The sequence below is a fragment of the Hemicordylus capensis genome, chromosome 2 (genome assembly GCF_027244095.1).
Source record: "Hemicordylus capensis ecotype Gifberg chromosome 2, rHemCap1.1.pri, whole genome shotgun sequence".
Classification (NCBI taxonomy): domain Eukaryota; kingdom Metazoa; phylum Chordata; class Lepidosauria; order Squamata; family Cordylidae; genus Hemicordylus; species Hemicordylus capensis.
This window is the reverse complement of record NC_069658.1, coordinates 49,072,392-49,088,570: the sequence shown is the minus strand read 5'-3', so window position 1 is coordinate 49,088,570 and position 16,179 is coordinate 49,072,392. Positions and strand designations below refer to the sequence as shown.

The 16,179-nt window shown below is 41.2% G+C and overlaps 2 protein-coding genes across 13 annotated transcripts in view; one reads left to right on the top strand and one right to left on the bottom strand.

The window, feature by feature from the left end:
• Positions 1-62: 62 nt before the first annotated feature.
• On the top strand, positions 63-5,889 carry NSA2 (NSA2 ribosome biogenesis factor). The gene is made up of 6 exons (XM_053292641.1): positions 63-221; positions 1,285-1,472; positions 1,854-2,004; positions 2,667-2,846; positions 3,253-3,445; positions 5,635-5,889. Exons 1-6 carry the CDS (start codon positions 219-221, stop codon positions 5,700-5,702), a joined length of 783 nt encoding a protein of 260 aa, XP_053148616.1. The 5' UTR covers positions 63-218; the 3' UTR covers positions 5,703-5,889.
• Positions 5,890-12,309: 6,420 nt separating this feature from the next.
• Positions 12,310-16,179, bottom strand: part of FAM169A (family with sequence similarity 169 member A) — a 55,894-nt gene continuing 52,024 nt past the window's right edge. For 11 of the 12 annotated variants that reach the window (XM_053299320.1, XM_053299314.1, XM_053299313.1 and 8 more), the window contains exons 13-14: positions 15,927-15,986; positions 12,310-15,183 (exon numbers count right to left, since the gene is read on the bottom strand). In XM_053299320.1, coding sequence (XP_053155295.1) covers positions 14,683-15,183; positions 15,927-15,986 — 561 coding nt within the window. In that variant the 3' untranslated portion in view covers positions 12,310-14,682. The remainder of the gene's footprint in view (positions 15,184-15,926; positions 15,987-16,179) is intronic. The other variant, XM_053299315.1, reaches the window with a different exon arrangement.

Here is a 16,179-nt window from a genome sequence, read left to right as displayed (position 1 = left end):
CACCCCTTTACTAATTCGTACAGGGAATGTGTAGGGAGGAATGCAGAACATCCGGGCTTGTTCACAAGGACGCGGAACAACAGAAAGAGGAAGCAGTTGCGACTCGGAGCATTTTCACAGCAGAACCCGCCTTTTCCTTTCGAGATCGGCTCCTTCAGCGGAGGGGCCTGAGTGGGTAGCCGGAGCAGAAGAAGTTGGTTCCAAGGCGCTAGTCCATCATGGTGAGTGGGTTCAGGCTTTGGATCTGGGATCTAGGTGAAGCTGCTCATTTGCCCTGGGTGTCTTCAGAGGAGGGCGTCGTCGTCGTCTCAAGGGGCCACTGAGATTCCTCATGGAGGAAGAGGAGGACGGGAGACCAACCAGCAATTATCCTTCTCCCATCCGCACTTTTCGTGTTGCGGCTGAGCCGCCTGCGGGTTTCCTTCTGAAATTGCTAGAAGCACCGTATATACTCGCTATGAATTTTCATCATATATCACATTTCTGTCCCGCCCATCCTTGAGGAGGCTCAAGGCAATGCAGCGCACGTGGTCCCTCCTGGCCCCCTGTTTTGCCCTCATAGCAACTCTATAGGTAGCCTAAGGTAGGCTAGGCTGAGAGAGAGCGACTGGCTCGAGGCAGCCTGTGAGCTTCATAGATGATCTTTGGTTTGAACCCATATCTTCACAGCCCTCACCCAATAGTTCCTTCATCAAATTGCCTCTCTCTGTGTGTGTGGGAGGGACTCTTTCTTTGTTCAGGTGCTTTTTGTTTTGTGGTGAAATCAACACTCCAAAACAAACCAACTCGTGCTCTGCGATCATTATGTTGTTATCTAGCGGCTAGCTTGTAAATGAACACTTACTTGGGACACTTACCTATTGAGCTCAGCGGGACTTACTTCTGAGTAAACATGCATGGGTCATGGCTGACTGTTGAGACTCTGGCTCTTGTGTTTGAGTCACAGCATCTGCAACAAAATCACAAGGAGATTGCCATGTTTGCGTGGTCAACTGAAAGAATATGTGGTAGCACAGGTATGGCCGGCAGTAACTGGATGCCGTTATCCTTTAAAGAACTGTGCACTTCTATTAGTTGAACTGCTAAATGGACCAAACCACATATCTTAAAGTATGAGAGAAAAAGCAATCAGTGTGATTTGTTTCAATGTTCACAAAGTATTCCTTAAATGGGATGATGTGGTGGTGGTTGTTCTTGCCATATCTTAAAATGAAGGCCTAGCAAACATCTATTTTTGGCATCCTTATTTTAAAAAACTTAAATTCATTTCCTTACACTTAACAGCCTCAGAACGAGTACATAGAGTTACACCGTAAGCGATATGGCTATCGCTTGGATTACCATGAGAAGAAGAGAAAGAAAGAGGGCCGTGAGGCTCATGAGCGCTCAAAGAAAGCCAAGAAAATGATTGGATTAAAAGCTAAGCTTTACCATAAACAACGTCATGCAGAGAAGATACAGATGAAGAAGACGTGAGTGGGTTTTTTTATTCTGTAATTGAACTATTTTGATATGGTGAATCATGGGTATTGTACAGGCCTGGAACATACAATCTTGGAAACATTTTGTCCATTACTGAAACCTTGTAAAGCTATGTTAGAATCAGTATACTTTTATTTGGCTTTATGTAGCTATTTCAAGAAAAATGAAACAAGTTAGTAGTTTGCCATTCATATTGCTTTGTTTCATGAGGATGATTCAGGCACTCCCTCATTAGTGTAAAAAAAAAAACCAAACAACTTCAAACATTGTGATGAAACTCTTCTCAGTTTGCTTTGATTCCAAACTTTACAAATATCGAGCTGAAAGGCAAAAATTACCTTAATATATATATACACAATATTTTCTTCCAGTATTAAGATGCATGAAAAAAGAAATACCAAGCAGAAGAATGATGAGAAAACCCCAGGAGGAGCTGTACCAGCATATCTGCTGGACAGAGAAGGCCAATCCCGAGCTAAAGTGCTTTCCAATATGATTAAACAGAAGCGAAAAGAGAAAGCTGTAAGTAACAGTATAGTGTTCAGGTTCTACCTGCTAAAGATTTACTTTAAATGTTAAAATAATGGATTGCAAGCCAGTAGTTCTGGTGTTCATTCAGAACATGAGGCCCTTTGTTTTTGTTTTCTTTAAAAGACCAGGAGAACATCATGGGGAAACAATGGGGAACCACTAGGCTTGAAAAAGGGACAAAACTGTAGTTTTGGAGCATTCAGAAGGAAAGAGATGTGCTGCTTCTGCCTGCTCCAAAATCCCAACACATTATGAGACCCAGTCTCCCATGTCCTCTAGCATACTCGGAGGAGTGAGGGTGTCTCATGCCACACTGAACTTTGGAGCAGCTAAAAATAATGCATTTCATCTACCTGTTTCAAAGCCCAGCATTGTATGAGAGAGACCCCTTGCTCCCCAGCAGTTCCTCTGGCATGCACAAAGAACTTAAGGGAGGACTGAGCTTAGCCAAAAACTGTGGATTGGTGAACACTATGCTAACACTTCCATTTTTATTTCACTGACAAACTACCAATCCCACTTTTAAAATTAGCCACTCTGGCACTCTTACAAAGGATACATGAATAGGACGTGGTTCTTACTGGTTAAAACTTAATTGTTATCTCCATCTTTCAGCATTAGAACTGTAACAGTACTCTAACCACTTTTTGTAGGGAAAATGGGAGGTTCCTGTTCCCAAAGTCCGTGCTCAGGGAGAGACAGAAGTGCTCAAGGTGCTCCGTACAGGAAAGAGAAAGAAGAAGGCATGGAAGAGAATGGTCACGAAAGTGTGTTTTGTTGGGGATGGCTTCACTAGAAAACCTCCAAAATATGAGCGATTCATCCGGCCTATGGTAAATGCTTCAAAAATATTGGTGAATCAGTATGTAAGCATTGTATGTTTTCATGATTAACAGCCTTCAGTAAAACATTTTACTGGCAATTTCAGCAATAGTACAGTTAGACTGTCTTCTTTGTAATGATGTAAATAACTTTTGGAAATGGTATTTAAGTAGCTCAGAGGTAAAACTATAGAATATTAATTACCAGGCATTGGTTTTTAAAATAACTTGCAGTAGAATAGTATATCCAAGAAAAGGCTAGAGTTTAATAGTAACCACTTTAGAGATCAAGCTTCTGATTTTGTGTTGGATCATAATCATTTGACTGCTTAGAATTGCAATTCAAGAAGGCTAGTTTTCAACAGACGTAGTCATAGAAAGAAGGCAGTGTAACTAATATTATTTTGTTATATAACAGGGTTTGCGATTCAAGAAGGCCCATGTAACACATCCTGAACTCAAGGCCACTTTTTGTCTGCCTATCCTTGGTGTAAAAAAGAATCCCTCTTCTCCTCTGTATACATCTTTGGGGGTCATTACGAAAGGTACCGTCATCGAGGTCAATGTGAGTGAACTTGGGCTCGTGACTCAAGGGGGCAAAGTAGTTTGGGGTAAGTATCCAAAAACTGTTTGCAAGCTGTAAGCAGTCTTGAATGCTACCAAGTGGAAAACTTGTCTAAAACGCTTGTATACAATAGTGTACGTATGATACTGCCATTCTTACTTTGATATGCATCCTAAAAATGTGACCAGAATCCAACAAATTACCAAAAAAGCCACAATTTTACAAAATATTCACAGGTTTGCCCCCTCGCCATCTTCTTAAGCGGGATTAATAGCACAGTAACATATTTTAGTGGAATTAGGCATGTCTAACTCTACATAGGGAATCTTTTTCTCTCCCATAAGAGATGACTCTTGCTCATGTGGCTTCTCCCTAAATATACAATTATCTGGACCATGGCCCAAATCAATAGATATTTAGCACTGTAAATATCTGTGGTGGTGTCCTGATAGCTTGCCTTGGTTTTACTTTATTTCTAGTCCTCCTAGTAGTCTTGGAGAAATTAAGCACCCTGCTAGATGAGTGTCCATCCCACAGTCCAGCCAGATGCCCCAGGAAAGCCTGCAAGTAGGGCTTTAAGATAATAGCACTCTCCCACTATTGCTCAGAGGCACCTAGTATTTAGTGGCTCTATATAGCCATTATGACCAAGACTACCAACAGGACACTTGTTTTTCTTCTCTAAAACAAAAAAGAATATAGCACTGTGCTTTTTTTATTATGCCTAATGCGTTTCAGAAGAGTCAATCAGAAAGCTATCTGGATGGCTCAAACTCTGCTGGAATCTTATGGCTATATTCTTAAGTAATTGTCCTGACCCATTTCTTTTGATGACCCCAAGGTCTACTATTATGAGGAAAAGAAAAACTCTCTCCAAATGCATATTTTTACAATCCTCTATCCTGTCCTCCATTATCTTAATAAATAATAGCTTAGTATTGTTACTAGAAAGAAGGCCTAATGCTTTTGCCTCTTTCCAGCTTTACATGCTGAGAATTATGCACAATAGTTCTTTTAGATTGTGAGCCCTTTGGGGACAGGGATCCATCTTATTTATTATTTCTCTGTGTAAACCGCCCTGAGCCATTTTTGGAAGATATTTGGAAATTTGTAAGATATTCCCCTGAGGGGATGGAGCCGCTCTGGGAAGACTCAGTATATGGCAGCTTCCTATGTTCCTATGATGTCCTAACTTGGCATAAGGCAGCTTCCTATTCCCCTGAGGGGATGGAGCCGCTCTGGGAAGAGCATCTAGGTTCCAAGTTCCCTCCCTGGCAGGATCTCCAAGATAGGGCTGAGAGAGATTCCTGCCTGCGACCTTGGAGAAGCCACTGCCAGTCTGAAGACAATACTGAGCTAGATGGATCTATGGTCTGACTCAGTATATGGCAGCTTTCTATGTTCCTTTGTTGGAAGGGCAGTGTAGAAATCGAATAAATAAATAATAGTATTCCAGGTGTAGCCATACCATGGACATGTATAAGGGTATTACAATGCTGGCAGTTCTTTTCAGCATGAAACTTTCCCTTCTCACAACTGCAGCACACAGAATTTTTGTTGTTAGTCATTGCTAGATCAAACCCCAGCAGGTTATGTGTAAAGCTAGGATTCTTTGTCCTAATCTCAGTTACTATTCTCCATACTTAAATTGTTCTTCACTAGTCCAGTACTCTGGGGTGCTCTCTGGTCCATTTTGTTGCCCACTCACCCAAGTTATTTCTAGAGCGCTTTACAGTCTGCTTGGGTTTTTACCATTCTAAGTGTCATTCCCCAAACTTGGTCACTGTACTGCTCACCTCTACTCCAGATCACTTAAGCTAAACAGCCTCAGTCTCAAGTGTAAGAAGAAATTTTACATGTTACCCCCAAATATAGTAGCTTGATACCCTCCCTATGTGGTCCTAGGAAGTTTCTCCGATGAGGAAGGAAGAGGAGAGACAATAGATTTGAGACTTTCTTCCTCTAAAGCAGAGCTACACAATTTTGACCCCCCAGTTTTCATCCAGTAGCTTAGTCATGGCTGACGGGAGTTGTAGTTCATTTGCAGGAGGGCCAAAGTTGTGCAGCCTTGGTCTAGAAGCAGGTTGACTAGTTCATTCTCTGATGCTATGTGTAGCGGGGTAGAACTCTGACAGACTGTAATAAGTGTCTGGACAAGCTTTATCAGTTTGTGTCTGTTACAAGACTTAAGTTCCACTTCACAGTTCTTATGCAGATTCTGTTTTCCTCCTTTAGGAAAGTATGCACAAGTAACCAACAATCCAGAAAACGATGGGTGCATTAATGCAGTTCTTCTGGTATAGCTGTCATATTACGTTCAGCTTTCCACAGTGACTTTTGCAAGTAGTGCCTCCAACTATTTGCTGCTAAAGAACTTTTGCCGAAGCATCAATCAACACCTGAAGACAAAACTGTTTGAGAACTGTTTTTCCATTTATCGTTGCCAATAATAAGGGGAACCAACTTGGATTAAAGCTTATTGGATCTTGATTATTCTAAGCATTTTTGATTTATTTGAAGTGACACTAGATCTGAACTACTACTACTAAAAATACTGGGAGGCAACCTCTTTGGCAGGTAGGAAGTGTAGTCAGTCAGTGGAATGAGGGAGGAGACTGCTGCTAATTGGGTAAAAAGGGAAGCAGAGAGCCCTAAAGCAGGAAATAAAGCTGATATTTCATGGAGACAGTCATTGCTTGTTCTAAGGAAACAGAATTCTGTATCTAACTTCAAAATATCTGCTTATAGGAGCAAAAACAGACTTCTGAAAGCTTCATTACAAGTACAAGCATTGTGTATTCAGCTGTGACCCAGTAAAGAAATGAAACATTACCACAGATGGCTAAAGAAGTTTAGAGATGTGCTCGAAACACATTTTGTATTTATGTTTCCAGCTCGTAATACAGATGGCCGAACCGTTTCGACAAACAGCAGTCGACTGGCTGTTTTGATGGAACAAAACTCAAAAGGTTTCAAGTGTTTTGGACATAGAGAACAATTGAGAAACTCCCACTCCATTGTTCCCCATGGGTAGCTCTTAACCAAAGTCGGCTGTGTGGTAGGGCATGATGGGTGCCACCTACTACCCAACCTGCAAAAGTAAGGGGCAAGCAGGCAATTTAACATTTTAAAAAAATTGTTACATTTTAAAATCCTATGGGGGTTTGGGGAAAAGGTTAAAAATTTGTTTAGAAAGTGCCTGCTCATCCATTTCTTTTGTGGGTTGGGTGGTAGGTTGCACATATCATGCCCTACCACACAACTGACTTTGCCTTGTAGCTACCCATGGGTAACAATGGAGTGTTGAGTTTCCTGATTGTTCCCTATGGCCAGAACAAGCTGCACTTGGAGTGTGCACAGACGTTTTGAATTGCAATTTGGAATGCATTTTGCAACCCTTCCTTGAAAAACACTGTTGAAGCACACAGTAGAAGGAAATCTGTCTCTCCCAGCACAAAACACACATTTCAAATACTCCAAAAATGCCCCCCCCCCAAAATAAAATCACTAACTTAGAATCCACTGCCTACCACAGTGCCTGTGCTAAAGTAACATCACTGGCACAAGTTGCTCTCACACACAATTGATGCCTTATGTTACTTCTTAGCATTGCAGCAGCACTCTTAGCAGCAAGCATAACCATGACCTCAACTAGAGCAGTGAGTCTCAAGCACAAGTAGTCTCAAGGCCAGACATGATGCTCATCACAGCAATCACTGAGAAATACTACACACACACACACACACACACACAGAGCTGCCACACTCCTTTTCTTGCCACAACACTATACAAGCAAATCAAACCACAAGTCAAGGCAGGCACGCACCCAAGTTCTGCCTTTGTCAATCTGAGATCCAGCAAAACCAAGATAGTTATAGCAGCAATAGCACAGCTTATTATACTCAGTGCTGGGAAGAGAAAACTATAAAATCAAACTTTCCCCTCCTCCTCCTCCTGATGTACCCTCTTCAAAGAAAGACACACAGGCTCTCTCTGTCTCCCAGTCCCTTTGACTACATTTTGAAACTCCCTCTTTTGGGGCTTCCACCCCACAGCCAATGTGGGTACAGTTGCCCATGATAAGCTAACCAAGAAAGAGATTGCAAGCTGATCTGAAGCCAATACTGGAAAACCAATCAGCAAGGGGAAAACAGGCCTCCAACATGGCACTCAAAACATTTTGATTGAAATGGGGTGGTTTTGTTCCCAGCTCAAAACTGCCTATTTTGAGTTGAAATGTTTTGATGTCGAAATGTTTTGCACTTCTCTAGCCACCTAATAGTGCCGTGGGGAAGTAACTTGCCTAGGGAGCAAGAGTTTGCTGGTTCAAATCCCCAACACCTATACTGGGCAGCAGCAATATAGGAAGATGCTGAAAGGCATCATCTCATACTGTGTGGGAGATGGAAATAGTAAACCCCTCCTGTATTCTACAAAAAAACCCCACATGGCTCTGTGGTCACTAGGAGTTGACTACAATTTGATGGCACAACTTTACCTTTCGTTCTAAATACTTATTTACGTGCCAATTTAAATTTGGCCTAACATTAAGCTTCTGTCATGAGTTAATCTTGTACATTAAAGTTGAAGTGTTACCATGTTTGCTCTGAAGTGTGGCTGTTACCACCCTTTGTGATTATGTTTTGGTTTTGATGTGGGGTAATTAAGCTTGGTGCAAACCTGCATACAGCCAAACTATAAACTAAGTTACAGGGAAAGATGATCATGGGTAGGAGAACAGAAATTTACAAGTCAAAAGCAGTGAGTGCTTTTGACTTGTAAAAAAGAAGTTGCTGGCAATGGACTCCCATAAGGGAGTTAATGTGCTGAGAACGGCACTCCATTACCTCCAATGTACATTCAATAGTGCTAAGAGGTGTGTGTGTGTGTATATATATATATATGTATAGAGAGAGAGAGAGAGAGAGACCCCCCCATCTATAGCTACCTTTTCTAGGCCAATGGCTACATTTGAGAGTCACAGCTACATGTTTCCTTTGTGAAAAGGAGATGTAACCCATTAATTGCAAGGAGCTTAGTCAGGGCAGCTCCAGTCCACGAAGAAAGGCAGTGTGTCTACCAAGGGGCCAGTCAGGGAAGCACACCAAAGGATCTCCTGGTGGGGCAGGAAGGAGAGAAAGCAAAGATGTCCTGTGCAAGAAACCAGTTCTTTTTGTGCACATATAAAGTGAGAGGCCTTGGGGCCAGTGGCAAATGTGGAGGGCGGGGAGGAAACCCTATGTGTTGACAGACAAAAGACAGCAAGGTGGCTGGGGGGGGCATGGTCAGGGGTGTGCCCATTGTGCTGTGGACAGAGGAGTTTTAACAGGTAGGGCAGTGTGGTGGGGCTGCAGGAATAGTAAGTTCCTTTGGGTGCTCTGGGTATTTCTCTGAAGACAAAAGGAAGCACAAGGGCTATTTCTATACAGATCACTTGGGTAAAAGAAACAATTTCCAGTATGACTTGTCCTGATTAACTCTAGGTTCCTTATCTAGAGGAGGCAAGCATTGACCTTGCATTCCTTAGCTCTCTCAGTACTTGCTTATTAAAAGAAAGTTTATTCCATGTCTAATGGCAAGAGCTCTCTTCTGACAAACCTTGTATACCCCCACAGGCACGAAGAACCCACTGCGGCATTTCCCCATGCCCTGTGATCACACTGACCATCTGGGGGCATTAGAAATATACCCAATCAGAATGATTACTCTCTCCATTGACTGAGCAGAGTCTCAGCAGACATAACAATATTATGGAAAGCCAAAATTAGGTCTCGGAGGCACAGGGTGCAACCGAGCCAGATGGGCATGGCTTGAATACAGATATAAATATAACAAATAATAAATAAACCAAACCACAGTAGCTTATGCAGGAGATACAAAACTCATTGTTACAAAAGCATTTTTCTACTCCTTAGTGCCAAATAGATGTGTGAACCATAACCTAATGTTTTGTTTAGTCAGTGTAGTTTAAAGGTTTGAAATAAAAGTGAGATTTTCCCAGAAGGCATCTTGTAGAGATAGTCTGACTTAAAAAGTAAACTGAGTGGCTCACATACTGCACAGAGATCCATTGGCGAGAGAGGTGCATATGATGCTTGCAAAGCACTCTACAGCCAACCTGCACTGCTTGTGAGGGTGGAACGGATCCATGCCTACTAAGTAGTGTGTCATCACACTTGTGGTGCTACTCCCATAGCAAATAAGGACAGTAGTGTCACAAGTGCTACGATGCACCAGCACTGAGCCACCCCACCCTTACAGGCAGTGTGCGTGAGCCTCTTTGGCTAGATCTCTGTGTCGCATGTGAATGAACCACTATTCTAAACAGCCTAGCCTTTTACCCTATAAAATATGGTAAGTGGCAAGGGTAACTGAAGCAGCTTGCACCGATGATACTATAGCCATATCTTTTACCTCTTAACTCCTCTTTTCCAGAAAAGGGATGTATGAAGCATTTAGATGTGGCTCTGCAATATTGAAAATAACATTATAAATCTACAGCCAAATAAGGGATGGAGAGCCAGTCCAGTATAATAAAGGAGGCAAGCTACTACAAAGCAACTGAATCCGTTTGAGCATCGCTTCTGTGCTCAGAGCTGCAGCCCACACATGCTTTTTTTGCTGTTAATACAGTAGTTTATAGATGTGTTTAATTTTGCTACAGAAAACAAAAGTTAAGTGAAACTCTCATGAGACGGTGTAGGAGAGACTAGAAATTAAATATTTCCAGTATTCAAGATTCATTAGAACGATGTCTTTGAGTAGATGTTCCTCCAATCTTCAAATCATCCATTAGAGGCAGTGTTCCCTCTAACAGAGATTCCCAGATGTTGTTGACTACAACTCCCAGCATCTCCAGCTGCAATCGCCTTTCGCTGGGGATTATGGGAGTTGTAGTCAACAACATCTGGGAATTCCGGTTAGAGGGAACACTAATTAGAGGGGAACTTCAGTCTGCAGGTAACTTGATCAACTGAATTTAGAGATTGGTTGTGTCCCCTTAGACCCTCACTAAGAAGTGTCTAAGAAGTGAACAGTTCAAGTTGCAGTCAAGAAAGTCATCCAAGACCAGTTGTGTTACATAGCTACCCTGGGTTTTTGGAAAGCAATACAGAATATCAAAATAGATTACATGTTTGGAAGAAGAGACTTCAAATCACTGAAACCAGAGAGAAAAATTACAAAATAACTTTAATGACTGTTCTGAAATACATCAGAAACAATGTGCTAAAAATGGACAAATGAAAGGTAGTGTAGTGTCAGACAGTATCACACTGAGAGATTCAAACACAGTTCTACATGTCCACAAAACATCTAGTGCCATATTTGTGACAAATTCTGTTACTGAAGGCTGAGTGCTGTAACAATACTGAATATGGAATATGGAACTGAAACCTGAACTATTTATTGCTTACGTTTGCGTAGCAACAAAAATCGCATTAGTGACTAGGGAATGTTTCACTGGCAAAGGAGGACTGCAGCAGCGTTTCAGCTAAAGATCGAATGAGTTTTTCCTAAATCAAGATGAGGTCCTACTTATTTCATGCGGTAAGATTCACTAACAGTTCAGCATGAAATAAAACCTTTGAAAAAAGGTAACATGAGTATGGGATGGAAAGTACATCTTGACAACATCAGAAGCAGATACTTTAAGTGAGACATCTGAACAAGGAGCAAGATCTGGAAGAACCACACATCTAAAAGCAAGTTTGAGTTCACCAAACATTCTTTAGATCCTGACCTTCACCTTAAAAGGCCAATGAGAATACTTCTTTTTGTATGTACCACAGTATATTTTAATCTCATATGCTATGAACCCCACTCAAGAACTGGTCTATTTTCTTCCCTTGCTGGCATAATAGACCTTTTACACCACCTCAAATACAATGCTAAGTAGTAACAGTTAAAACTGATTTCTTCCTCTACAAAGCTGCAAAATCCTTCAATGGCATAGTCTTGTTCTTTTCCACTCTTGTTTTTACTTGATCATTCAGCATAATATTGACAGGTCATTCTGTTCCCAGCAATTTGAAGTTACAGGCGGAACTCTGCAGGGGTTCTGCAGGAGTCCCATTCTTGGCTACAGCCGTGGCTAACAGAACCACAGATAATGAGACATTGAGGCTATCGAGAAGCGCCTTTTAAAGTGGTGATTCTCTTATATTTAGTAGGGGGAGAGCAACTGACCCTATCTAACCACAGCACAGCATCCTCCAGTGGCTGTTACTGGTGTCTACCTTGTTTCATTTTAGATCAGGCCTGCTCAACTTAGGCCCTCCCCAGCTGTTTTTGGACTACAACTCCCACAATCCTCAGCCACAGTGGCCAATAGCCAGGAATTATGGGAGTCGTAGGCCAGCATCTGTAGGAGGGTCAAAGTTGAGCAGCCCTGTTTTAGACAGAGTTCTTTGGGGACAGGGAACCATCTTATTCACTTTATTTTTCTATGTAAACCGCTTTGAGAACTTCTGTTGAAAAGCGGTATATAAATTTTAGTACTAGTAGCAGCAGCTATGGAAATTGGGGAGTTGGGTTCCTGGAGGTGAAAAATGGCAGAAATACAAGAATTAAAGTGCCATACCATGCTCTGTGGGTCTCCAGCTGCCCTGCAATGCCCCTCCAAACTTCAAATTTTGGCAATTTACCATGAAAAATCACAGGGGACTCCCCCCGAAAAAAGAGCCACAAAATGGCTCCTTTCAGCAAATGACCTTGAAGGTCACTTCCAGCCACCTAGGAACAGTGGGTACTTGGAATTTAGCCTTTTTGCACCCGCATATACTTCGGTTGGGTCTCTATTGCCCAACCGTGGATACGTGGATCGGCAACTATTGGGACCGTGTGTGATGAGGTCCACCTGTACTAGAACCACAGTAAGACCTGCATTTTTGAAAAGTTAACACAAAGAGCTAGTGAATAAGAACAAATATTTAATTGGAGTAACATCATCCAGCAATAAACCTTACATTTTGCAAGCTACACATATCAGTAATACGGATCTTCGTAGCTTATAGATCAGTATTTACTTTAACACTTCTCGGCTTCATTGAGGGTCAGAGGTTACATTTTTGTAGACAAAACATGATTTGAGGCACGTTCTGATTTGGATGAAATGCATGTGAACTAGAACAACTCACATGTTTAGGTTTTTCCTGACTACAAAGTCCTTCTCCTATAACTTCCATGTGAATTATCCCAGTTTATACAGACAAACTGCTCCTGGAGTTACTGGTGTTTATAGACATCACTATAGTACAAACCCCTAGAAGAATTGAGACACTGAACTCTTAGTGAAGGAACAAATCCTGAAATGAGATGCCAGTACTGAATAGTCAAATTCAAGTTACAGGTGAATCGACTCTACTCACAAAGTTCTGTGGTATTAAATGCAGCAAGACAGACACATGACTTGAGAAAAACACAGATTTAAACACAATGTAGTATTAGGATCACCAATCCAGAAGCCATCATAGGAATACAAACTTGAGTCACCCCACAAAATGTAGTTTTAATTTACAGAACACGAATCGAAGTCCCATGAAATATTTACTCTTTATTAAAGCTTAGCCCAAATACACCTAACATCCATATCCTATATTGTTAAAACACTGTACACAAAATCTTTTCAATCTAACCCTCTCAAAAATTCCAGTCCTAATGATATAGCAAAAACTGTAGACTTTTTAAATTGTCAAGGTGTCTTATTTTACAAAAGTGGGGGTGGGGATTCTCAGTACTACAAGAGATAAGCTACAGGTATTCATAACTGGTTGTTATGCACTTTGTAGAAAGTGTTTAATCAATTTAGAAATGCTGAAGGTTCACTTGAATACTTTTTTCTTATAAACAACTCACAGTTTTCCACTCTTCATCCACAATATACAATGTACATTGGTGGGGGGGAAGTGCAACATTTTGGAAAATCTAGACAACTCGACAATTCCATACACTTCAAATCCAAAGCTTCTTATGACATGCCTTTTGAAAAATGAGCAGCACTTTCCTCCCTCCAAGACAACCAAAGAGTTTTTAAAAAGCAGTCCCTTATCAACTTCGCTATTAGAAAATATCAGAAAGTTTGTACAAACCAAAAAGCCAAAGCAGACTGGTTCTTAGCAGATTAAAATAAAATCTTTGAAAGCTATCCAAGTGAACCTTTTTAGTAATATACACTAAAAAGAAGAAGTTAACACTATTTAAGACATTCTTCATGAACCTTGCTAATTGCTGCTACTTAGAAAATATGTAACCATACAAATCTGAAGTTCTTATCTGTGCCCATCACTCATTATTTGTTTAAATTATGCCCAATTTTCTAGCCATTATATTAGGAGATTCATCTGTGCAAAGAAATAAGCTATCCACTTTATTCATAGGTGAGAGAACCGGATGTCTAGCATAAACCATGAATTAACTGATCCTTACTTGGGAGCATATAGAGTTGTTTGGGGGAATTCTTGGAATGGAGTAGCCATGAAGAACTGAAGTGGAAGGACGCACCCATCTAAGCACCAATACCTTTATTTTGCTGCTTGAATGTAGCAGCTATGAAGAACAGAAGTAGTAATGTGGAAAGGTGAGGTGCTCACAACTAAGCACAAATACTTTTATTTTGTATTTTTGTTTTTGCAAAAAATGGGGTTAAAGTTTACTTTTTCATTCAAATAATTTAATTATATTGGGTTTTGAAAATAACTATAATTATAGCTTCTGTCCCTGGTAAAACTCTGTGAAGTTATCATTCATCAAGGACAGGGAGTGTGTTTAATCCCTCCACAGCATGTCGATGAATGATATGTTAGGCTGAGATACCATTGATGTCCATGACACACAATAAATATATATTCAACGATGGCTATCACTCAGTCCACTTCTAGAGGGATAATTATTGTATATAATGGCTTGCAAATCAAGAGCCACACCAGAGGGCTTTATAATTGCAACGCCAGATGAAATGCGTTTGGCTTCTTTAAACACCTCTAATGTGGGTGATGAAAGGTTGTTACGCCTAACAACATACTATGCTAAGTTGGTTCCTCTACTTTATTATTGAGCAAGACTGGACTTTTGCTTTCAGGCCCGATTTGCATCTCCTTATATAGTGGTCAAGAACACAAAATGAGTAACTGAGCAGGAAAAAGGGCGCCATTCCAGTGTCTGAATACATGTGTGTCCTGGTGTTTTGTGTAGGTTTTTTTGTTTGTTTGTTTGTTTTTTAATAGCTTACTTAAAAAAAGAAAACAAACAGTAAATTGTTCCAACTGGGTGTCAACAGCTCAGTTTTTAAATTAGCTTTCCTTTTTTCTTGGGTGGCCCTTTGTATCCTTTGGCCTTTCTTCGTAAGGTCCGCCTGTCTACTATGGGTACTTCGATTTCCGCTTCCTCTGAACTGCTATCTGCTGCTCTCTCAGATGCTGGCTCGGCCGACTCTTCAGACTGTTCATCCAGTTGGTTCTTTTGCCCCTCTGTGTGCTGCTGGTATGAGATGTCCTCCAGTTCAACCATCACCAGAGAACCCTGGCCCAGAGCAACAGCAGCCTCTGGCGAGTCAGACCCGCCCTCCTCACTTTGCTCCTCTAGGGAAGAGGTTGTGTTGGGCGACACGTTCTCAGAAATTGAATCTTCTGGAGCCTCCGTTGTGACAGAGTTTGAAAGGCCATTATTGGAGGGCTCTTCCTTGTCTGTGGGTGCGAGAAGGCCTGCATTGTGAACCAGAGCCCTTTTCCTCTGTGTTGCTTGTTGTTCCTCTTGTGGTGGCACTTCTAAATCTGCCATGTTCTCAACCTGAGGGATAAAACCCAAAATAATCAGAAGTCATGTTATCAGTGGATACTTCTGCTCCTCCTCACAATAACCCTTCAACCAAGGTCAATATATGGCTGTTCTATGGATAGAAAAAACTCATGTTCTGCAATCATAACTACCTGGCAGTGTAGCAATCTCTCACCCCAAACAAGCAAGAGCCAGATCATTTTCTCTTGGCCATGGCATGCCTGGGCCACAAAACCTTTATATTTGTCCCATGATTAAAGAGCTAAGAAAGATACCACTGCTACCTAAATATTCTACATTTGTTTACATTACCATAACCGCTCCTCCCCAGAAGCCTCCAAACATTTCATATGAGGAGTTTGGGGTAGGGGGAAAACAACAATATAATCCCCGCTAACTGAGCAAAGAGTGGGGGTGGGGGAGAACGGGATGTTTTGAGATTTTTAAAATCTCAAATTGATTCTCTTATATTTAACAGGGGGAGAACAACTGGCCCTATCCAACCCAACACAGGATCTTTGCAGGGTGTGTTTCTTTCTTTTTTTTTTAATCGTGAGCCCTTTCAGGACAGGGAACAGTTGTATTGCTCTATGTAAAGTGCTTTAAGAAGGTTTTTTTGTTGTTGAAAAGTTTTTTAAAAGAAACAATTCATAAAGAACCTACGTCAAAGATGCTATCATGAATATTAATCATAATTTCTAATTATATTCTATGAACATGTCAACAGCAGCATATGGAAATGAGAGATAACAGACCTGATCAATCCTATTCTGCAGCACACCCACAGAGTCAAGCCCTTGCCCACCTCTCTCTCTCTAAAAGCGCAAAGACAAAGAAGGTCAATAAATGAATAGGGGGTGGTGGTGGAGTAGATTGAGCAGGGAGGAGGAGTCTGGAATAAATGCAAGAGACAGAGGAGGGGAACAGAAAGTGAAACCCACAATGAACAGAACATATTCATGCAGTCCTGAGGACACTTTTTCCAAGTGTATCCTCAGGTGTTTCCCT

What these genes read in the sequence shown, in the direction of transcription:
- NSA2 (XM_053292641.1), top strand. An exon ending in AAGATACAGATGAAGAAGAC is followed by an intron (nt 1,473 to 1,853) that starts GTGAGTGGGTTT and finishes ATTTTCTTCCAG; the next exon opens with TATTAAGATGCATGAAAAAA. An exon ending in AGAAGCGAAAAGAGAAAGCT is followed by an intron (nt 2,005 to 2,666) that starts GTAAGTAACAGT and finishes CACTTTTTGTAG; the next exon opens with GGAAAATGGGAGGTTCCTGT.